At 36.3% G+C, this 24264-nt stretch overlaps 1 protein-coding gene across 1 annotated transcript in view; it reads right to left on the reverse strand.

Annotated features, from left to right (window-relative positions):
- The window catches only part of MMP16 (matrix metallopeptidase 16), a 354542-nt gene extending 331824 nt beyond the window's left edge, over nt 1–22718 (reverse strand). Inside the window, exon 1 of the mRNA XM_049700393.1 lies at nt 22044–22718. Within this exon, the coding sequence (XP_049556350.1) occupies nt 22044–22388 (345 nt within the window). The 5' untranslated portion in view covers nt 22389–22718. The remainder of the gene's footprint in view (nt 1–22043) is intronic.
- Between the last annotated feature and the right edge of the window lie 1546 nt (nt 22719–24264).

Consider the following 24264-nt stretch of genomic DNA (forward strand, 5'->3'; position numbering starts at 1 on the left):
AAACCACACAGTATCGGGGAAATGGGGTGGAGATGACCTTCCATGGGAGAAAAGGTACAATGGACAGAGGAATAAAGTTGAGCTTATTCAGTGAAAAGCTCAGTCCTGTTTACCTACACTCTGTAGATACATATGCATCTGTTCTTAATTTGAAAAGAATATATTGCAAACAGATTAGTTCATTTTTTTCATGGCTGACCTCTTCTGTTCAGAAAGTAAATGTATAAATTCCTGTCTCATGCTTTAAGTTATTAATTTGTATCAATATGTTGTTTAAATAAAAAGGCAAAGAAAAAAGTCCTCCAAACTTCAAATTCCTCAATTAATGCTAATACCATGTCTCTTGATTCCCTAGCTGGTTCCCACCTGGAAGTAGTAAGCAAACAAGGGAAGGATCCTGGAGTTTAGGTCTCATTTTCCATCACCCACTTCTTCCTCATCCTCAAATAACACTTAGACAAAAGCACCGCCATAGATATTCATACAATACAAACATAAAAGTGAATGATTCTTCCTCTCTATTTTGTAGCTATCCAAATATTTACCAAAACTTCTTGCCACCTAAGATCTGAACTGTCATTATGTCATCAACTGAGTCAGTCTGAGGAGATTTGTAACAATATTGTTATACTGTCTGGAATATATCCTGTTTTTTTTTGACCTGGAAAAAAAACTGTCCATTGTATCTCATAAAACAGATAAAAGCCCTTCTTACAAAGTCATTCCTCTCTAACCTTGAATAAAAGAGTCTATAAGGGAGTCCATCAATGACAGCTTATATTAGAAACATCAGAACTTGGGAACACATGGCCTATTCTATATTCTTTTCTTGGCTGCATCCCTTGTCTCTCCAGACTACATGGACAGCAGAGGTCTTAACATCTATTCTTTGTGTGTGCTAGATACTAGACACAAACTAGTATACATACTTATCCGTAGGTTTATATTTATTTCCTATTAAAGTGAATATAAATGTCTGCCATGTTGGGAAATGCGAAAAACATTTACATTAAAAATGTGAAAGCAATGTAGACCATATGCAAGTGGTCTCTCTGGAAAAGAGTGGCCAGTACCTTTATAGTATCAACTACTAAACTTAAAATACATTCTATCATGAAGACTGGGATGTGAATTCTATTGTACTCTACTCTTCTATCTCTTAAACTGTGAATTCCAACTTTCCTTATTAAAATATTATCCAATAATTATTTGATATAAATAATATACTCACTCCCTCAAGCCCTCACTGAAGAGAGAGAGAATGAGAGAGAGAGAATGGGAAAATACATAAGCCTTAGAATCCTCTAAGACTGAAAAAAAGAACTGTACATGAAGGACTTGTTCTTTAAGAGCCTGGAAGTGGAGTAACTCTTCTACCAGCTAATGAAATGCCATCAGTCACAAGCACAAAAATGACTTTGAAACAGGTAGATGGGAAAAACAAGAAGAATCACAAAGTTTACTATTTTCTATGTGTGAGTTTAAAGATGGGGAGAAGCAGGAAGTTGAAATATTAACACGAGAGGAGGTATCATTTAAATCTTTATTTTTGCCTTATAATAACACATTAAAATTTAATCAATTATTTATCTTGCCATAAAAACAGCATCATCCTTTATTTTAAACCTAGCTCAATAAAAGACTAGGGTTACCTCTCATAGAGCTCCATTCAATAATTCTGGATCAAAGGACAAATATTCATTTTTGCAATGCTAGTTCTTCTAAGGATAATGTGCATTGGGAGAGAAAAAGTCCTTTCTCAGCCTTCTCTTGTTCCACCAATATTCCACCTTCTCAGCTTCTCTCCATTTTATATCTGCAATAAGTCTTATATATAAGACCTAAGAAAGAACTCTTAGAGCTTAAGTGTCTTATCCTCTTCTGGAAGAAGGAAAACAGTTATCTCCTTTTAATATCACCCTGACTTATTTGCTACAAAGTTTTAAAATAAGACGAAAATCTCTAGATGTATATAAAAAGCTATTTTCCCAAATCACTCAGAAAGCTCTCTTTCAATATATGCATTCATATTTTGTTGCATTCCATACCTTTCCTTTAAGAACACACACACACACACACACACACACACACATATATATATATATATACATGCATGAATATGGTATTATGTATATATAGTTAGAAATGTGTTTAATTGTAACATTACAGATAAATTGAAACAAAGGTGAAACAAAGGCACTTATTTAATAGTGCCTAGAACATGTGAACATCTTTGCTCTTGAGGAAGAAAGCATATCTCAAGTAAAATTATTTCGGACAAAATGAATTTGTCAAAATCTGATTTTAGAAGGCATTTGGTAATGTCCTAATATTTTCTTTCTATTCTTTTGCCCTATTGAAACTGTTTTTTAGGAAATACATAAATAATAAATTCATACATCAATATTAAAATGGCTAAAACATTTTATTTTTTCACAAGGTATTTTTGTCAACAGAGGGCCAGAATCCAAATAAAAATAAAATAACATTTATCCAATCCATATTACAGTGGTAATTTCTGTAATTCGGTTGTTAATAGCATAGCAGAATGCCCATTTTTCAATAATAGCACAATTCGTCATAAATCCTCTCAAGAACACTGGAGTCTGAAGCCCTGTTTTCTACTCTGGTTTCTGCAATGAACTTTCAGTGAAGCCTGAGGTGAAGTCATGTCCACAGCCATGTCCTCAGACTCCTCACCCAGAAAAGCATTGATCTAGATTATGGTTAAAGTCCCAACATGAAAAATATAGACTTGTGGGGGGGGTGCAGTGGGCAAAGAGCAACAGACTCAGCACTTTGCTGTCACCTCTCAAATAAAATCAAAGAAGTTTCTGGAGAAAAAAGTTATTTATTTGTCACCTCTTGAGTACAAATATTGAGTGTAAATCCAAAATTTAACCTAAGGCTTAAACCCAACCTTAAGCCTCTTGACTTTGTGTTTTCTCAGTCACACTAGCTCAAAAATCTACCTCATTTATTCTAATTTCTGTTTTTATTATACAGAGTAATCTGTGCGTGATGACTATTCTTACTCCTTTACCACTGAAACTTCACTCCAAATAGGTAACAATGCTACAACAGAAGGCACATCTTAATCCTAACTTGTCCAGAGAAATGGAGGGAAGATGGATGACAGTGAAAAGAAAAGGGAAGTGAAAGATAGTCAAGAAGGTAAATGCATGTGTGTGTGTTGGGGTTGGCAGCTGGGAATAAAGGGGGGAGGGGAAGACAGATAAAAGGGAAGAGCAGAAAGAAAAGAAAAAGGATAAATCAATTCACCTGTTTTAGACCTCTATTGCTGAAGTTCTGTCCAACATGCCTTCTCAGGTTTCTGTGGAAAGTGCTATTCCTCCATTATCCAGTTGTACTGTGAGCTGTCATTCATGGACCCTACAAACTACCTCCAGCTACATACAGGAAAAAGCATGCGATTCAAACTGGACTAATCAGAAACCTTCTTTAGGGTTTTTCATAGTTGAGCTGGAAGTGTGTGCATATTGACAGAGGGAAGTTATTTTCTCCCAGAAAGGTGATAAAGAGAAATGGTTTCCAGCTGATAGAAAACCCACACCACATGGAGAAAAATAATCTGCAGCAAGAGAGAATGAAGCCAACCAAGAAAGAAGCAGAGATGTGGGTAAGAGAGAAAGCTCTTCCAAGGTCTCAGCTTTAAGATATCTGCAGTTGCCCCAGGCTGGCTTGGTCAGCCCTTCCCCACAATTTGTGAACTCTGCTAGTATTTTCCAATAAACCTCCTCTATCACTCAGGTAGTTCAAATTGGCTTCCTTTGCATGAAACAAAATCCAGAATAAAAGTCTAGAATAAAATGCCCAAATTCCATCACAAAATTAATCAATCAATCCATTTGTTGTTTTGTTCAGAAAATGATTTTTGTCTATCCAACCACTAATATTCATGGAAATACTACAATAAATAAGTCAGAGTCAAACTTTCAAGGAAACTATAGGAAATATTAAAAGAAAAATCACACTAAAATCAAGAAAAAGGTGAAGAACATTATTTAATAAGACCAAATTTCAATTTTTTGTCATGCTAAACATGCTGTGTACTCACCATCAATCTTAATCTAAAGGCAATATACAGAGATTCTAGAAGTAACTATCCTGGATAAAGTGACTAGGATTTTAATTATTTTAAAGGCTAATGATTGACAATTGAAAACAAATGGGTCTTCGTTTCCCCTAAAGTCAGAATAAAGACAATGTGTCTAGTATCACAATAATTACTTAATACTGCTCTGGAAGTCAATTACCCAAAAGAATGAATTAAAGAAAAAATTGAGGAGGTAAAATTATCTTTAAGTATAAATGACATGATCATGTACCCAGACAACTCAAGAGATTCTACAGAAGAATTATGTGATACAATATGATGATTTAACAAGGTGGTTATTTGAAATTAATATATTAAAAAAATCATTAGCTTTTCTTTAAATAAAAATCATTTGGTAAGTATAGTAGAAGTTCCCATTCTAAATAGCAACAACAAAAAAAAGGAAAAATAAATTAACTACATGCCTATAGAAAGTTGCAAAACATTACTGAAGAGAATAAGCAAAATAGTTTGGTATTTTCCCAGGAAGATTTAAATAAATCAGTGGAAAAAACTGTATTCAGAAATAGGCTAAGATATATGTACAAATTAGTATATAATAAAGGCAGCATTTAAATCAGTAAAAGTGTCATAGGTTGAATTACTAGTCCCAATTCTTCACTCCTCCTACATCCACACCCTTACCCTGGTCTCATCAGAGGCAATGTGCACATCTGATCTCCTTGACCTTGGGCCTTGTCAAGTAACCAACTTGCTTTAGGTAAAAGAATTTGGTCAGAAAAGACCATGTGCTAGTTACGAGGATAAGAACTGATGTGGTTGCTTGCTCTCCAGCACCTTTGCCATCACCAAGGGAACATGTTCCCATATGCCTCTGGTTCCAAGAGCATGTGTGACATATACAGCACAGCTGCCCTCGCCAAGCTATATGAAAACAAGGTGTCTTCAGCCTTTGGATCCATCAAACCTAATCAAATTTGTCTTAAACCACTGTATTTTATAGTTATTAGTTCTCAACAAAACCTATGTGATATACAGGAAAAGACTACTACTCAGTCTATAGTGCCAAAGCACCTATTAATCAATTTTGGGGAAATCATGAGTTATAGTCTAATTTTAGTGCCTGTACCATAAGTATTTTATGCAAATCAAAGATTTAAACAGAAAAAAAAAAAGACAGAAAGAAACAATTGTTTATAAAAACAGATTTGAAATGCTGGAGACTTTTTGAAGCATGATACAAAACTAAAAGCCATAATATATATGACTAATTAACCTGAAAAAATAAATTAGCAAAACCAAAACATATCAACAAATTCATTTTATTATGTATGACAGAGAAAGGGTCAATTTTCTTAATAAATATGTATAAAGCTTATAAATCAGTAAGAAAAGAAGACAAAGAATGGCAGGGAAAAATTTCTTGAATTAAAAATTTAATTAATTAAAATATTTTTAAGTGCCAAATGTTTGTATTAGTTTAAATTTGTATAAAAATTAATTTTTCACCTATCAGATTTGGAAAAAAATTAAAAGTACTGGTAGGTGTGTGTGGAATCAATAATGCTAAAGCATTCTTGATAAAGATTAAACTGATGTATTTTGGGGGTAGCAATTTGGCAAAATACACCAAAATTATAAATAAATATAGTCATTAATGCAGCAATTCCACTTCCAGAAATTTTATTTGTTAAACTCACACAAGCTTAGGTAAGCATACTGTATTACTGTTTATAATAGAAGTAACCTTGAAAATGACCTAATTATCCAGCAATAGGCTATAATTAAATAAATTACCATATATGTAAGTTATAAGTATGAGGTTGTTCTTTATGTACTGACAAGAAAAATTCACCAAAGTGTATTGTTATGTTAAAATGTATAGAATATTTTAAATAATGTATTTCCATAAGAAGGAAAAAAGAAGGAACACAGGAAAGAATGCATTATGTGTGTATGTGTGTCTAGAAAGTTTCTGGAAATTACTCAAGTAACACAGAGAAAAGAAAACAAGGTTTTCGAAAAAAATAAATGCAACTGAAAACCCTTAGACAGATGGCTGTCCTCAACTAATAGACTCAGTAAGTTTGCCATTCCTAATATGATGCTATAATAGAAGACTCATTTTTCTTTTAAAATGCAAAAGTAAGTTAATAATGGACTGTTTCATATTCAGAAGACTATATTTCCTCTCCTCTTAAGGAAGATGTAATCCAGACAGACAGTACATGTATCAATGAAAGACTGAAGAAAGTCTTGTGTTTCTGCTGTTCTTATCCTGACAATCAACAATATGCAGGAGTTCAGCAAGAGAAAATCCATCAAATTTTAACATCTCTTGAGTCAGTTCTTCATGTGTCTTCAATATTGTGCTTGTTAGAACACTAAAGATGATCTAATTTTAATGTAAGTTATTTAAAAGAAATTCAAATTATTATGTGATTATTCACTCTTAGGTTTTACATGCTAATGGATGCAAAATTTGACAGCATATCAATTTATTTCTCATCCATGTAGCTAAAAGAGGTATTGAAATGATTTAAGATGTCCCATGAAATACAAGTAAAATTGTTTTTGCTCTTTCCTGAACATTCTTTTGAGGAGGTTGCCATTTATTAATAGTAATAACTACAACTGAAGTCACTGAACCAGAACAAGGTTATTTTCCTTTTATATTTTCCCTACATGTTCTGATACACCCCTCTGAAAACAAAGACCAATTTTACATTTTTTTTGATGCTAAGCCAATAGGTATTTATAGAAATGTTCTATCAGTGGAATAAGATAAAAAACACTTATTTATACCAGGAACACTGATGCAATGTAATGATGATAACTAGAAAAAATTCCAGGGGTGCAGTCTATTCACTAGTTAACCATTAATCACTAAGATAAATATGGCCTTTTATTATTAGAAGTTAAATATATTGAATAAAGTAACTAAAGTAAATGTAAGATATACACAGCATATTTTCACCTAGTATGGGCAAAATGAGTTAAAGGAAAAGATAACTATTGAAATGGATCATAAGATGTCAGTTAAACTAGAAATTTAACACCTGTGAATAGGGATGATGTAACCCATTCATTCCTCCATCACGTATCTGCTGAGCTCTCAACTTTTTGCATGGCAGCATTAGGCTTATGGCATACAGTGGTGGTGACCAAGGCAGATATACTCTGTCTCATAAAGTTATAATTTACCATTAGAGATATTAATTTATTACACACAAACCATTTACAACAGATTATTTGCACATGGATTTAATGTAATACAGCAAATTTAACCATATGCTCCAGGCAAAAAGAGAGAAAAATTACCTAATTCAAGTCTCCTTAAATTTCTCCCCCAGGAAACATGAGTTTGGCCTATATGATTCCAAAGACAGGAAGACCAAAATTCAAAGGTGCTGAGAAACAGAAGTTGATACTTGGCTTCTGCATGTCCATGTGCCAAGTCTTAGCAATTAATAAGCCATTTAATGGATTTTCAACAGTAATTTAAGGGTGAGCTTTTTGTCTTAAATAAATATATCAGTATCTAACTTTGAGGGAAGGTAAAACACTCTGTATAATTATGATAGGTACTTTGAAGCATAAGAAAAGTTATTATAAATGCATAACGGGCTCATCTTCTCATGGGGGTAAAGATGGGAATTAGGGAAGATCAGATGATGTTTGCTGGGCACTGAAGAATCTGTAGAAGGGTGGGAAATAAATGAAAGGGTTAAGCATTTTGATGAAGACTCCAAGGAAAATGGATCTTGGTATCTAGGAGGAAAAGAGATTAACAGTATAGCTGCTGATACAGTGGTTCTCAAAGTTTGATCCTGGAACTTCTGTAGGTCCTAAAACTCTTGCAGGAGTTGGCTAGGTCAATAATATTTTAACAGGATATTATTTGCCTTTTCATTCTCATTAGCTTGCAATTGACAGTGGTGTTGACCAGGGCTACATGATTTATAATATTGCAAGTGTGAATGCATAAACAAATATGAGAGTAATATTCCATTTTGTGTGTGCATTTTTTTTTCTTCCTTATCCACTCATCTGTCGATCGACATTTAGGTTGCCTCCATGTCTGGCTATTGTAAATAGTTCTGCCATGAACACTGGGGTACATGTATCTTTTTGAATCAGAGTTTTCTCCAAATATATGACCAGGACTGAGACTGCTGGATCTTGTGGTAACTTTATTTTTAGTGTTTTAAGGAATCTCCATACTGTTCTACATATTGGATATACCAATCTACATTCTCACCAACAGTGTTGGAAGGTTCCTTTTTCTTCACATACTCTCCAGAGTTTATTATTTGTAAACTTTTTAATGATGGCCACTCTGACTGGTGTGAGGTGAGACCTCATTGTAGTTTTGATTTGCATTTCTCTAATAAATAGCAATATTGAGCATCTTTTCATGTGTCTGTTGGCCATCTGCATGTCTTCTTGTGAGAATTGTCTGCTTAGGTCTTCTGTCCATTTTTTGATTGGGTTGTTTTTTTGATATTGAGCTGCATGAACTGTCTGTATATTTTGGAAATTAATCCCTTGTCGGTAGCAACATTTGCAAATATGTTCTTCCAGTCTATAGGTTGTCTTTTTGTTTTGTTTATGATTACCTTTGCTATGCAAAAGCTTTTAAGTTTAATTAGCTCCCATTTGTTTATTTTTGTTTTTATTTCCATTACTCTAGGAGATGGATCCAAAAAAATATTGTTTCAATTTATGTCAGTGTTCTGCCTATGTTTATGTCTAGGAGTTTTATGGTATCTGTTTTTAGTATTAGGTTTTTAATCCATTTTGAGTTTATTTTTGTATATGGTGTTAGAGAATGTTCTAATTCCATTCTTTTACATGTAGCCGTCCAGTTCTCCCAGCACCACTTATTGAAGAAACTGTCTTTTCTCCATTGTATATTCTTGCCTCCTTTGTCATAGATTACTTGACCATAAGTGTGTTAATTTATTTCTGGGCTTTCTATCCTGTTCCATTGATCTGAATGTCTATTTTGTGCCAGTACCATATTGTTTTGATTACTGTAGCTTTGTAGTATAGTCTGAAGCCTCAGCTCTGTTCTTCTTTCTCAAGATTGTTTTGGCTGTTTGGGGCATTTTGTATTTCCATGAAATTTTTAATTTTTTTTGTTCTCAGCCACAAGAAACAATGAAATAATGCCATTTGCAGCAATATGGATGGACCTAGAGATTATCATATGAAGTGAAGTAAGTCAGACAGAAAAAGACAAATACCATATGATATCACTTATATGTGGAATCTAAAAAATTATACAAATGAACTTATTTACAAAACAGAAGTAGACTCACGGACAAAGAAAACAAACTTATGGTTACCAAAGAGGATAGCTTAAGAGTAGGGGGAGAGATATATTAGGAGCTTGGGATTAACATACACACACTACTATATAAAAAATAAACGAGGACCTACTGTATACTACAGGGAACTATATTCAATATCTTGTAATAACCTATAATTGAAAAGAATCTGAAAAAGAATAATATATATATATATATATATGACTGAATCAATTTTCTGTACACCTGAAATTAACACAGCATTTTGTGAATTAACTATACTTCAATTTAAAAACTTTAACATAAAAGAAACAAATATGAGAATCCAGCTATCTTTTGTTAAGCCAGATATTAAAGGTATTTGGAGAAAAGTAAAACAATATCTTTTTTTCTTACAATTGCTCTTTTGTAAAATGTGCTTTTCATAAAAATATGTTATCTATGTTAATATATTAAGTTAATTATTATTGTTTTAAACGAATTTCTAAGTAAATATTTTTAAACTTTCTCAGGTTTATTTGTCTAGAACTATAAACATAGACAGATACAAATCACACAATAAAAACTTTTGGGGGTTTTCAGTAATATTAGGCCTGTACAGGGATCTTTCGTTTGAGTGCTGTGCTAAATCACAGGGCTCAGTAGATAAACTTTGAGCTATGAGGCTACAAAGAGGGGTGGGGTCTGATCATGAGAGGTCGTACAGACCATGGGATAATACAGCATGTCCAGACTGGCTATAGAGGCTCAAAGTAGGGCTGTAGCCAAGTACATATGAGAAATGAACAGACCGAAGATGCATGTTATAGGGAAAAAAAATGACAACTGATTAGAAGTAACGAGTGAGGGGCAGGAAGTTGGGGGATTGGTGCCCACTTTTCTCGCATGAACACACATGTGGTAGGTGGTGCCAAGTGATGGAAATCACTGAGGGAGGACAGTTTAGACAGATTGATATTTCTCCTCTTTATGTATTGTGTCTTCCTGCTTTTTTGCATGCTTGGTAATTTTTTTTATTGGATGTCAGACATTGTGAATTTTAACTTGTTGAGTGCTGGATTTTTGTATTCCCATATGTCTTACTGAGTTTTATTGTGAAAAGCAGTTTAGTCACTTAGAAAAAGTTTGATCCTTTAAGGTCTTGCTTTTAAGACTTTTTAAGCAGAACTAGAGCAGTTTTCAGTCCAGGGATTTTTTTTCCCACTACTGGAGCAAGATGCTTCTGAGTACTCTACCCAACACCCTGTAAATGATGAGGTTTTCCAGTGTGGCTGGTGAGAATGGGCACTATTCCCAGCCCTGTGTGATCTGCAGGCATGGTCCCCTCTGATCCTGTTGGTTGATTCTTTCTCTGGCCTCCACTAGTTACTTCACAGGAATGTGCATATCACTTCTTAATTGAATACTCAAGGGGAATGCTCTGCAGATCTCCAGTGCTTTCTCTCTCTGCAGAATTCTCCTTTCTGGTATTCTGACCTGTGAATTCTAAACTCCTTGGTTTCTCCATACTCCCAGCTTCATCTCCTTAACTCAAGGAGTCTGTATGGCTCAACCTGGTTCTGCCTTCCCTGTACTATCACCTGGAAACCCTCTCTATGAACTAAATTGATATAATCATAGGGCTCATCTTGTTTGTTTCCCATCTTTCAGGGATGACTGTCCTTCACTACCTGATGTCCAGTGATTTAAAAACCAGTTTCATATGTTTGTCCTTTTTGTTTGTTTGTTTATTTCAGCAGGGAATAGTAAATCAGAAGGCTATTACTTATCTTGACCCATTATCTTTTACCTCTTTAATCTCAGAACCACCCTTGAGTTGAGTATTATTACCTCTGTTTTACACATGAGGAAATAAATAGTAACTTGGCTCACTCAAGTTTACTGAGATTTGGTGACACAGCTAAGATTTTTAAGCATTCCTTCCAAAGTTCTTGCGTATAGCCATTATGATATACTGCCTATAGAGAAAGTGACAGATAGCTGAATGGATACTTAACACTGAGAATGTTTTATAAAGTCACCTTTGTAAATTGGTTTAGAAATAGTGTTTCCTTAAAACGCTAATAAATGAACTAAGTGAGCCTTGAAAGCTATATACAGCAACAATCTTAAGGACTGAAGAATTTTTAAAACATCCTTAGGTCAACCACCAAGAAGTTTCCATTGCCTCTACAATAAAGACAATAACCAGATATCAGGCCTATTCTCAAACAGCGAGTTCTGAGGCACCTCATCCACCTCTGAAATGATCTACTTCTGAGTAAGTTCTCTTTTACATTAAAATAAAAAAATATATATTAGAAATGATCAAATATATCTGTTTCCTTGTAGCTTCTACCCAATCAAAGCAATATATAAAAATAACAAACTCCAGAACTCATGCCAGTCAGCAGCCATATACATACATATTCTTCCCCAGCAGGGCACTGGAACACAGATCTAACAGGTTTTCCTTTACATGTTGTACTCTTTTCATCTTGGAATGTAATCAAATCTTCCTAAAACCTTTGAAATTCACATTTAATGTGACAACATGCAACATAACAAATAGTTAAGGAATGAGATATTATGATTAATTTAATATTACATATAATTAAGATTGTGCCACATTTAGTATTATGCAATTTAACATAGGTTACCAACTTTCTATAAGTAAAAAATCATAAAGGGTATTAAACAATAAATTTATATTGAGCACCAAATAATCACTCTTGAATCAACAAATCAAATCAACAACAGTCTATTCAGTTTTTACTCCAGGTAAGTCTCTATACTAGGATAGACCTAGCATTTTCTTTATGCATGTCAATGATTTCTTTCCAGTTTGGAATATAAAAGATGTGAGCAATGGAACTGGACTACACTGTCCCTACTGGGAACCTGGGAGTTATTTCTTGCCTGTATTTACTCGGTTAGGACCCTGGGCTCCATAGCCAACCTGCCTGCTTTGATTCTGGGCTATTCCACTTCAGGAAAATTCAGGGGTAGGTGGCCTTGGCAAGTTCCTCAACCTCTCCATGCCTCAGATTCCTTATCTGTGAAAGAGAAATAGTAGTGCTATCTCACAAGATTGTAATAAAATGTAAATGAGTTAAAATATATGAAGCACTTAGAATACTATCAGGCACATAGCAAATGCTCAACCAGTGATAATTAACTCTGTTTTTCTTATCATTAAAATAAGGTGTTCAGTGAAATCAATTCCAGGTATTTCTATTCTACTGGCTATTTGGACCTTGTCTAATTAGAATATAATGCTGGCACATAATTGTTTCTACATTCCCAGTTATCTGCGGGAGTGAAAAAACTGAGATATACCCTTTTCTTACCTAAGAAAGAGATTGCTTGGGATTGTCTCAATGCTGTCATTACAAAATCTGTGCTATAGACAAGCAATAAAGATCACAAATCCATTTTATGAATGGTCAAAATAAGGCAAAGACTGTTTTAGTAATTTGCTTGATTCATCCACGGGACTAACAAACGATTTCACTCCATCTACATACAGGAGCAAGTTAGCAAGTTCTATGAATAGAGCTGTTGTAATATTAAAACACACAGATGTCCAAAAGAATTTTATCTGTAACTGGGAGTGAGTATTTGTAAGCTGGTTATCAATTTCATATAAATCATTGAGTGTACATTTGACTCTGGAAGTTCTTTGAATTTATTCTGCCTTATTCACAATGAAAGAGGGAAGAGTAAAAAATGTAGCTTCTTGTAAAATTTTACGCAATTTCCAAGCCTGGTGTCCTGTAATATATCTAGAATACAAAGTCCCTCAAGAGTTCAACTAGAAGAAAAAGTAGGGCTACAAGAAGGAACTGGCTTGCAATTGTTTAAAGGGAGAATGAATACACAGACATTAGAAACCTAAAACAAATTCAAATTTCTAATCACTATAAACAATGAGAAACTATTAACACATGGTATGAATTCAACAGTGAAAAGTTCCCATGGAAAAAATGCTTCCACTGATGTCACTTAGGGTCTGACTGCATCAGCACCTGCAGAGGCACAGGCCTGTAGTCCACTGACATCACCTCAGGTGCATACAATTTGGGGACATGAAATAAAGTTCATAAAAGTATCCAGCTTCCTTAAAACAATGGCAGTTTATTCCCCCATAACTTGAGCATGACTAAAACAAATACTGTAAAATTCCATCCCATTGAGTAGTTTATTTGGTCATTTGAATACATCACTCTAAGGACTATCTCTCCTGAGAATATCTGTCTGTGGGGCCATGGCTTACTTCGTATATCCATATTTCACTTAATTGACTAGATTAAAAACTTTAAAAAATCTGAATGATGCTTGTAAGTGGATTATAATATCTTAATTAAATGTCAGCACTCCCTAATGCATTAGTGACTGCCCCCTTTTTAATCTCCACTTATATAACAATCTGGTCAACTGAAAACATATTTGAGGTTCCTATTAAAGGTAAAGCACTATTTCACACTTTTGTGGCTTATTTCTTACATAGTTTTTTAAAAGATAAAGAGGTAAAACCTATATTTTAAAACGTGTTTTCATCAAAAAATATTTATTCAGTAAATTACCCTGGTAAACATTAAAAAATAAAATAAGTCTGACAAGCATTTAAAAGTGGATTTTTGCTATATATCTAAAAGGCATAATCAAATTAGATTTATCCCACTCTGATCTGTAAGACTACAATTATTTCATTTTAGTTAAAATGAGAATACCAAAAGCATCTACAGTTACTACGATATATAGTGTAAGGAGATATAAAGCTGTCCTACATTGTAACAATCTTTGTCATATTGTCATGCCCAGAACTCCTCCCAAACTCCTCCAGAAGTGTTCATTTCCTTCTTAGTTCATCAAATATGTAATACCCGGTACCAAATGGCTATTAGTAAACCTAAGTCACACATTAAATCGTGAATAGTTCATTGATTTCCTTAAGCTCTCTATGATTGGCTATGATTCATTTTAAGACATCTAATTGCACCTACTGGCCTTGATTTTTAAACCAAGTTCTACCATTGGAATCTTTAAACGGCTCAATTGCTCCCTCTAGCCTCCTTTTATATACTACACCCACAGGTCACAATCAAAGGTTAGGAGCCTATCGTGGGATTACTCTTACTCTCTTGCCTAAACTTGTTATGTGGCTCATCAAGATATTCCACTGATCCAAACCCAAGGATGCACAATGCCAAATGGTAGTGGTGAGACACTAAGACAAAGAACATCTATTCAGAGTGCTAAATTATAGGAAGCAACAATCAAATATGATTACATGAATAACCTCAAAATCTATAAATGACTTTCCCAAGGAAAGAAGGCAAAAGAAAAAAGTTGAGTGTCACATATTTTAACTTAGTAGTTTATCCTTTTAACCTGGAATATTTTTGCTGTTTGCATAAGCTGCATATTTCATAAAACAAATGCAGTCTGATTTTTCACGTTCAAAATCAAATGTGTTGTGAAGAACAAAAATAACCCTCAAAGAGCCAGGCGCCAAAATTATTTTCCACAGTGGGCAAAAGGAATATACAGTATAAGTACTTCATTTCACTACAAAATATGTGTATATTTTTTATATATAGATATAGATGGATTTGAATTTTGAGACCCTCCCCCAAAAAACTATTTTGATTTCATTCCAACTTGCCTTTCTATGATTGAAGTACCACTTGTAGATGACACGTATTTTTCAAAATAACATCAAGCCATGTTTTTAACATTAAATTTTTAAAGTTTGCTACCTTGGCAAAAAATTGATTTTAAAATTACATATAATTTGCTGCCAGTGTTTTTACTACTCAGCAGAAGGCTAGGATAGTTTCCAAAATGGAACACCCTGTGTCACTACAGAAGATAACAAATGTTAGATTTAAGTTGCACATTCTGTATTTCTTCATGATAGGCACTTCAGAAAGAAAAAATCTGAACATTTGTTAGCCAGTTGCCCCAAAATTTACAGGATAAATATGTACATTTTCCCCTTTTGGCTATATAAATTAAAGCTTGGAGGTTCATACAATAGAACTTCAAATTTGGAAATGGCCTTAGTGACAGGTTAGTTCAATTGTCTTTTTGCCGAAGATCAAGGCTATGTTAGTAAAAGAACCAAAGTTAAAGGCCACATCCCTTGACCCTCTGTCCTAGGGCTACATTATACTATATTGCTAGCTATCTTCTATTCCCAATGTTACATGCACAAGTTATTTTATTTTAAACTTCTTTGTCATTGAATAAACCACTTTAATATCTTTTTCTGCCCATCCTCCTCCTTCCCCTATTAACTAAAAGAAAAAAAGATGTTTATGGTCTGAATTTGGGGTATAACATTGAGCTGGTCTAAGTTATATATCAAATCCTACTCCTAATGTGAATAGGAAGCACTTGGGCATTGAGCCAGTTAAAATAAACAGGCCCATTGAATCATAAAGGTCTATTTCTTTTCCATGGTATTAGAAGAAAAGATAAACAGATTTCAGCAAATTCAGTCTTATAAAAGAAGGTGTGAGCTGAACTTGACATTCTATGATAGTAACAGATGATGAGGCAAAATGTGAAAATCACATTCCTGAACTAAACTAAGAAAAACCCACGGGAAGAAAATGTACTGATGTTAGCTTGGCTGACTTTAGTGTATTACATTTTGTAAAATTTTAAAAGTATTAAAATAAAATCTTCCTAGACCAGCTGGTATATCCTAACCTGATAGACTTTCTGTAATTAGATGCTATCATACCTTTGAATCAGCATTTATTTTTACTAACAATATCTAAATAGTATGGAGTATTTAACTATGAGAAGGCATGTTGCTGTCTATCCACTATCTATCTACCTAATATGATATACATGTATTCATTTAATCATCAGAACCCCTATGAGACAAGTACTGTTAGTATCTCCGTTTTACAGATATGTACACTGAGGCTCACAGAGGTTATCTTGCCTGTTATTGACTTAACAATTAAGTTGCAAGTAAAAGGGCTGGGATTAAAATCCAGGCAATCTGGTGACAAAATATGAGCTCTTTTTTTTTTTTTTTAAGTATAGTTGATTTACAATGTTGTGTTAGTTTCTGGTATGCAGCAAAGTGATTCAATTTTATATGCATATATATATATATATATATATATATATATTCCATTTCAGATTCTTTTCCATTATAGGTTATTACAAGATATCAAATATAGTTCCCTGTGCTATACAGTAGGTCCTTGTTGTTTATCTATTTTATATATAGTAGTATCTATTAATATCAGACTCCTAATTTATCCCTCCCCCTTCCTTTCCCTTTTGGTAATGATAAATTTATTTTCTATGTCTGTGAGTCTGTTTCTGTTTTGTAAATAAGTTCATTTGTATCATTTTTTATATTCCATATATAAGTGATACCATATGATATTTGTCTTTCTCTGTGATTTATTTCACTTAGTACGATAATTTCTAGGTCCATCCATGTTGGTGCAAATGGCATCATTTCATTCTTTTTAATGGATGAGTAATCAGAATATGTGCTCTTAATCACTATACTATACCACAATAAAAAATTATTTGATGAATATAATTACATTCACAGATATTTAAAATGAATTGTGATGGAAAGTAACATGAAAAATGACTTTCTCAATTTGAAATATATATGCTGAAGGGTCAGAAAGCTCCTGAAGGTGCACAATGAAATCAGTCTTTGTCTTTTGACACTCAACAAATTTAACTAATTGATTTAAATGTTCAATGTCCTTTTTTGGTCCAGAAATAATTTCAGTTGGTCATTTACCAAATATTCTGAACAGATACATTTTGAGTAGTACCTTGGGGTAGGCCAGGCAGAAAAATAAATTTACATAAAATAATTGATTAATCCAACATAAGAGAAAATAATTATACCACTGAACAAGTGCATTAAAATTTTCTCATGTTAATAACCTGAAATAGCTATAAACTTTAGATCTATCACTTTGTGTGTGTGGGGGGGGGGGGGGGGTACGCGGGCCTCTCACTGTTGTGGCCTTTCCCGTTGCGGAGCACAGGCTCCGGACGCACAGGCTCAGCGGCCATGACTCACGGGCTCAGCCGCTCCGCGGCATGTGGGATCTTCCCAGACCGGGACACGAACCCGCATCCTCTGCATCGGCAGGCGGGCTCTCAACCACTGCGCCACCAGGGAAGCCCAGATCTATCACTTTTCACCTGACTCTAGAGATTAAAAAGCTGTTATTGAACCCAACTCTATTCTTACTTGATAGGGATGAAGAGACTGAAAGCGAAAACCCAGCTGTACAAAGGGATGGACTTGGATGGTTATTTTCTGTGGATTTCTCAGGGGTAGTATGAGACAATCTACCTCACTGGTATAGGCTCAATAGTAAGGATTTCATGAATAACCCTAGATTTGGGCAACCTGACCAAGCAATTCTGAACAGAGAAAGGCACAGTTAAGGTGGAACACACAGGAGAAGCTGAAGAACCTGAGGCCTAGTGAGTCTTCTGGCCTCTTGGTCAGAGTTCTTGGTTCTTTTGATATTCTGAATGGCCAGCAAACTTGGGATTCCAAAGCATGGAATGTTGCTGCAGGTTAAAAACCTTTGTGAATCAGTTATGCAGCCCCTGCTATTGACCAGTATAAAACTGCTACCATGGAGAATTATGGGATGTAGTCAGAATCCCTTACTCAAGGAGATTGACCAGATCACGTTGTCACCATCCTTCCATGAGCAAATAAAATAATGCATGTTGATTATTTAAGCAAGTAGAAAATAAGAGATATGAGAAAAGATCCCAACATCTGACATTTTAAAATCTGTAAAATATACTTTTTTTATCTCTGAAATGTCTCACCACTAATTCCTGCTAAGATGATATGCAGTACAAAGCTAATCCAAGGAAACTGAACTTTTAGGTAGATTCAGATAAACCTGACAAAGGTGAATAAATACTAAATCAGTTAAACACTGCAAGAAAAATGTAGGAGGGTTACACTCACAATTCATAGTATTTGTCATAAAACAGCCTTCAGAAATCTAGAATCTCTCTTCTTTCTTTAACAAAGAAAGGAACAAAATCAATTTTTGTTTTATCAAGTTCTTATTGTCACCAAGTCATTCTTCTCATGCTTTGATATATGCATCATTCAGAGTATCACATGCTTTTATTTTACCATTAAATTGGCTTAAAATAATTTTTCTCACTAGAAATGTGTGCTATTGTTTAAAAAAATAAAGAACATGTTCACATAAATATTTAACACTTGACAAACTATGAAAGTTGATGATGAAAGTTATTGATTATGAACTATATTCTATCTTAATTTCATGACAAAAGTGTTTGCAGTGTTAAAAAAATAAATAAATAAAGGAGTCTCAGGATCATGAGAATCCCCACTACAACATGAAAATTATTTTAGCCACAAAATGACTTTTTAGAGCGTACAGATTAAATCATGATTCTCTGCTAACAATTTAGCTTCTTCTGACCAATGAACACGTCTGATTCAGACTGCTGTCCAATGACAGCAGTCTTTGAGTTTTAGTTAATATTAGCAATGTACCTCCTTTGCATCATGCTAATGATTACACACTGAAAGGCGCACTCCAATAAATGGATCCAGTGATATACAAAAATCTTTAAACAAATGTATAGTGAAATTTTAGCATTAAACATTGTTCTACCAGAAATATATAAGGAGGGGAATTTATTGAACCTCTTCCATAGTACTGCTTCTGGTAGTGTCTTACCCTTCTTAGCTGTAAGAGATGTTCCTTTTTGCTTCTTAAATACAAAAACAAACAAACAAAATGCACTCTTTCTCTGTAATAGGCTTTCATCAGCATATTAACAAATATCTCCTGCTCTAAAATTTAAAAATTTCAAATATTTATACTTTCAAAATCAGACAGGAAAGAGTTAACATGAATACCTCTACCCAACTCCCTCCCACCTAGATGGGGAGGGAACACAGGTTTTTAAACATTAAATTGTAGAAATGAAAAGTATAGGGGTCCCACCAATTGTGAAGCTCAGCGAGGAATAAAGCATTGTAATCTCAGTTGTCAGCATAAAAAGCATCTCTTAGAAGCTTCGTTCCAACTATAATAACTTAGTGCGCTTGCTAGAAAAAAAAAATTGTGATCATATGAGCTTCATGCATGATTGATACCATTACTGTTTATTTTAAGACTGTCTTTAAGAATCAGTCAAATAAAGCAGTCTCAGTTTATGTTTTGCAATCAGAATGTGCAATACAATATAAATGCCTTTTCTGAAGATGTGATGGACTATTCTTCCCATTACTGTTTCCTACCAAAAAGAAACATCTAATAAAAGTGAATCAGGCAGAAATTCATGTCACAAAATATCCTGTCATCCGTGTTCTTTATAGTATGCTGAATTACCTAGCAGCTATTCTTATGATTTTAAAAAAAGGAGGTTATCATGACACACAAATAAGTATATAAACCCAACTAAGGATATGTTCAAATGCTTAAAAAATGCTGTTTGGGAATAATACACACTCTGAAACATAATCTACTTTAAATAATTAGAAAATCTCCTTTGTATCAAATACCCTTTTTAAGGTCTCAGATGGCACATGCCTCTTATCTTTCATAATTAAATCTTTGCATTGTGTAATAAATATGGATGGAATAAGTTAAATACTCTAAAAATGGAAGAAAAAAAAACCCCTCTTTTTTCCATGAACAATTTTTAAAATGTATCTTGAAGAAAGAACAGAAATTACAGAAATTCAAAATAAAATTTTTTTTAGCAAAATCATAACTTTTTCTCCCATAATAATATCTTATTGAACTGATTGAGGGATTCAAACTATGAAGAAATACACACACATTTTATTTAGGCTCAAAAAGGAAAGCTAATGATCATCAATACACTTATGTTATCCCAATAATCTCTGAAAGCAAATCTAAGACTTTCCTAAAGCAGGTGGCCATGAATCCAGGCTCTCCCTCCCTCTTCAGATTGAGCAAGATAAAACTAGCCCCTACTTTTAACACCTCCCCCACACCCCATCTCACCACCATCACCACCACCAATCTGAAGCAATAGGCCCTTCTGTTTATAACCTTATAAATAACAGCTTGCCACTTTCATTCCTCTAGTCTATGAACTGCTTACTTTTTTTCATTTCCACATTAAATTATCTCTTGATTTAAACATTAGAAACAAAAATCCATCTGTGGCATGCAATTCCAACAGTTCAAATTTGCAACCAAGAAAAGTCTGGACTTACCAGATTTACCTTTCCATCTCTTTTATTCAGAAAAACAAAGTTGTATTTTTCAAAGGGTTAAACAGTTTTGGTTTGAATTAGGGTTTGGGTGTAATATAATCATACTTAATATCTGTAAACTTAATTCTTGATAATGGTTCTTACTTTTTCAAATATTTTGTTTCTCTATTAACCATCACTTATTACATGTAGTCCTAAGAACAGTTTATACAGAGAATTATATTCAGAATATGGCCTCACATATGGCATTTATTATGCACACTTTGTATATAAATCTGTTACATGAAACACGTTCAAATACTGTGCAACAGGTTCTGCTGTTGTGTAAACACACACACCCAACAAAATGAAAATAAGCTTTAAAGAATCAACAATATAGGGGAAAAAATCACATTATTCTTCAGAGACTTAATCATAATTCTTTTGAGGTGACAGAAGATCTAACCAAAAGGAGTATATTTTACTAAGACCCTCTTATTGTCTTTGTACTCCACCGTGTAGGTGATAAACTGGTTAGAACCCAGGTGTATACAAGCTTCCATTGATTTATTGCATGTTACTGGCTTTAGTGCTGAGTTGATGACAGGAGAAGTACTTTGGCAGAGGTCTGACAAGTCGTTATCCTTAAGTTCCCTTTTGCTTTGTGTCTGTCTGTTCCCAAAGCTATCAAAGTAAAGCAAATGACAGTCTAAATCCTCTATGTTTTGCCATGAGAGTGTGAAATCAAATTGTAAGACACACCTCAGAACTATTACATTGGGCCACATTTATTTTCAATTGGCGGGGGAGGGGAAGCGAAAACACTTCAAGAGATGGATTTCATGTCCTCTGTGAAGCCAGATCTAGTTACAGTGTATTAAGTTATGTCTAAATGAGAAAAAGACTCTGTCTAGTCAAGTGTTTTATCACAAAGTAATGTTATTAAACTTATCAAGTATTCCCACGCTCTCCTCTAGATTCTTTGATTTTAACCTCCTTTGTTAGGCACAAAACACAGGGAAAAAGATTTCAGGAACAATACCAAGGCAGCACATTATGCCAAGCAATGAATTCTGTGTTTCCCGAGCAGTTTATTTATTATAAACTCAAACTGCTTTTATGAAACTACACGTTTGCTATATGTAGGTCTTCTAGGTCTTCGCCTCTTTCCTTGATAAGAAGCATGGATCGGCTACAATTGTGTCTTTGAGCGCGCAGCACGGTGCTTTGTGCTGCTGGGGATAACGGATTCTCAGTCTCACGCGCATCCATCACCTAAGACAGGGAAACTCAACACGGGTCTTGGCGGCTGGAAGGGAAACAATGTGTTGAGACCCTGGCTGCTGTGAGCTACAAGGATCTGACGAGCGAACGATATGTTTCAGGGAGCAGCCCAGGCAAGGGGGAAGGAAGAAAGCCCTCGTACTCTTACCTCCACATTGAAATACTGCTCCGTTCCGCAGACGGTAGCACATAAAATCCAAAGCAAGGTTTGCAAGTAAAATACCCCCGAATGATGCACGAAATCCAACCGTCTTCCAGTGCTGAATGTGAGTAAGATCATAGTGAACTGTGCTTCAATGGATGGACGAGCTCCCCTTCGTTTTCTCCCTCTCTCCCTTTCCCTCCCTCCCTGGTTTCCTTTCAAAAGTCCTCCGGGTGGGTAAGGAGCCTGCAGGTTCACCCACAGCCCGGCAAGGGGAGGAGACAGAGGGCCCCCGCGCTCGGCAGCCCCCAGAGAAGCAGCGGCTGAGGTAGAGTCAGCAGCAGCTCGCATTCACCATCCTCGTGGGCCCGCGGCCGGGAACGTGGCGCCCAAGTTCACCGGCGGTTCCGGCTCAAAGAACCGAGTCGCAGCCGCAGCAGCCGCCGCCGCCTCCAGAGGGTGCGTCCTCCTCCTCCTCCACCGCCCACTCCTCCTCCGCCGCTACCGCCTCCTGCTTCTGCGGGAAGGGCCTCGGCCGCTCCTCGCTCTCTCGTCTCTGCTTCTCCTTCCCTCCTCTCCTCGCTCCCCTCCAGAACGTTCATCCGTAATCTACATAACTCCTCCTTCCCGGGGTCTGCCTGACTCTTGGGCCCTCGGCGCGCGCGCGCGCGCACACGCACACGCACACACACATACACACACACACACACATCTGCACACGAACACACTCACACAACCCGACTCGCACGCGCGCGCTTCTTAAAGGAGACGGCTGGTAAAGGGGAACTGCCACTGTACCGCGCACTGAAAGTAGACAGCCCGGGAGAAGGGCCCTGAATTGAGACGTGGTGTTTAATATACCACCCACCCCTTATCCTCGAGACAAGCACGCAAGAACCTGGGCGGCTCCATTCTTTCGTCTCGCCCACCTTCCGCCGAGCACCTAGAAACAAGTGCGCCCCTCTCCTGCCGGGGACTGGCTGGGGCTCAGGCTGCGGACCCCGGTATGGGCTGGGGAGCTGCCCAGGCCTGGTCCCGGTGGGCGACCGTCGTCCTCAGTCGAAAAAACGCTGGGAATCTGAGGGAGCGCCCGGGTCACTGTGCGCTGCTTGGGGGCTCGGGTCTGTTGCCAGCAGGCCAAGTTTAAAAAGCCTGAGCTGGCAAGTCCTGAGCGTCCAAAACTTTGTTGGGGCCCACCAACCAAGTATGTGGCCTGTTGTCTCCCTGAATTCTCTCTACCATCATTACATCCCGCCTTTTGGGCTCGCGGGGATGGCAAAGGGTGGGGGCGTGAGGGAAATCTAGTCAAATACAAAGCACGAGGAAAATGCTCACTTCCCAAAGATGTTCTGTCTGATGGAAACAGGTACACACTGGGACCCCGGAGAGGTGGTCCGGGTGTTAACAAAACACCGGGCCAGAGAGGGCGGGGGCGCCTGAAAGGATCGCGCTGTGGGAGCTTGGGGAAGGGCTGGGGAGGAAAGGAGAGGGAGCAGCCTGAAGAAAGGCGAGTAAAGCAGCTGGCTAGGGCGGGAGGAAGAGGCTGCGCGCAGACCAAGCGGGGGAGAGACTGGCGGGAGCGAGGAGAGCTGCAGTCAAGAGGGGGAGGCTGCTGGCAGGGGAACTTCGGTAGAGGCTGCCAAAAAGGACTCGAGCCGCAGCAGTGTGAGGCAGTGGACTGGGGTGGCAGCAACCACCAGCCCTTGGCAGGTGATGGTTTGGCTGAAAGAGAAAGGGGGAAGGGAGACAGGCAGGCATCTGTTTGGGGGCCGTGCCAATAAACGTGCTTCTCCTTGGCAACCAGCAGAGGGGAAGAGGAGCCCACTGGAAAGAAATGTAGGCAAGGCTGAGAATAAAGACTGTTCCAGGTATGGCAGCTACCTCGGTGAGGTGGAAGAGAGAATTGACAAAGCAAATTTCATGGGTGAATTGGTAAAGCAAGCAGTAGAGCTACAAGAGGTCATGCAAATGGAAAATGTTGAAACACATCTTGCCAAAAATTGCATTGGACTGTAATAAAGCTGAGGAATGGGACTTTTTGACTAATGCTTTAAAAACTGTAGGAAATATGACCCACCCAATTTGACTCAAGTCTCTCAGGGAGACTTTCCTGACAGTCTGTTTTGTGCACAGCATGTCCTGTCCACAAGAATTTTGAAGACATAAGAAATACCTTATACTGTATAGCATATTATAGTTTGCAGAATGTTTCCACACATAGTATCTC

Source organism: Orcinus orca, chromosome 17, assembly GCF_937001465.1.
Source record: "Orcinus orca chromosome 17, mOrcOrc1.1, whole genome shotgun sequence".
NCBI classification, from domain to species: Eukaryota; Metazoa; Chordata; class Mammalia; order Artiodactyla; family Delphinidae; genus Orcinus; species Orcinus orca.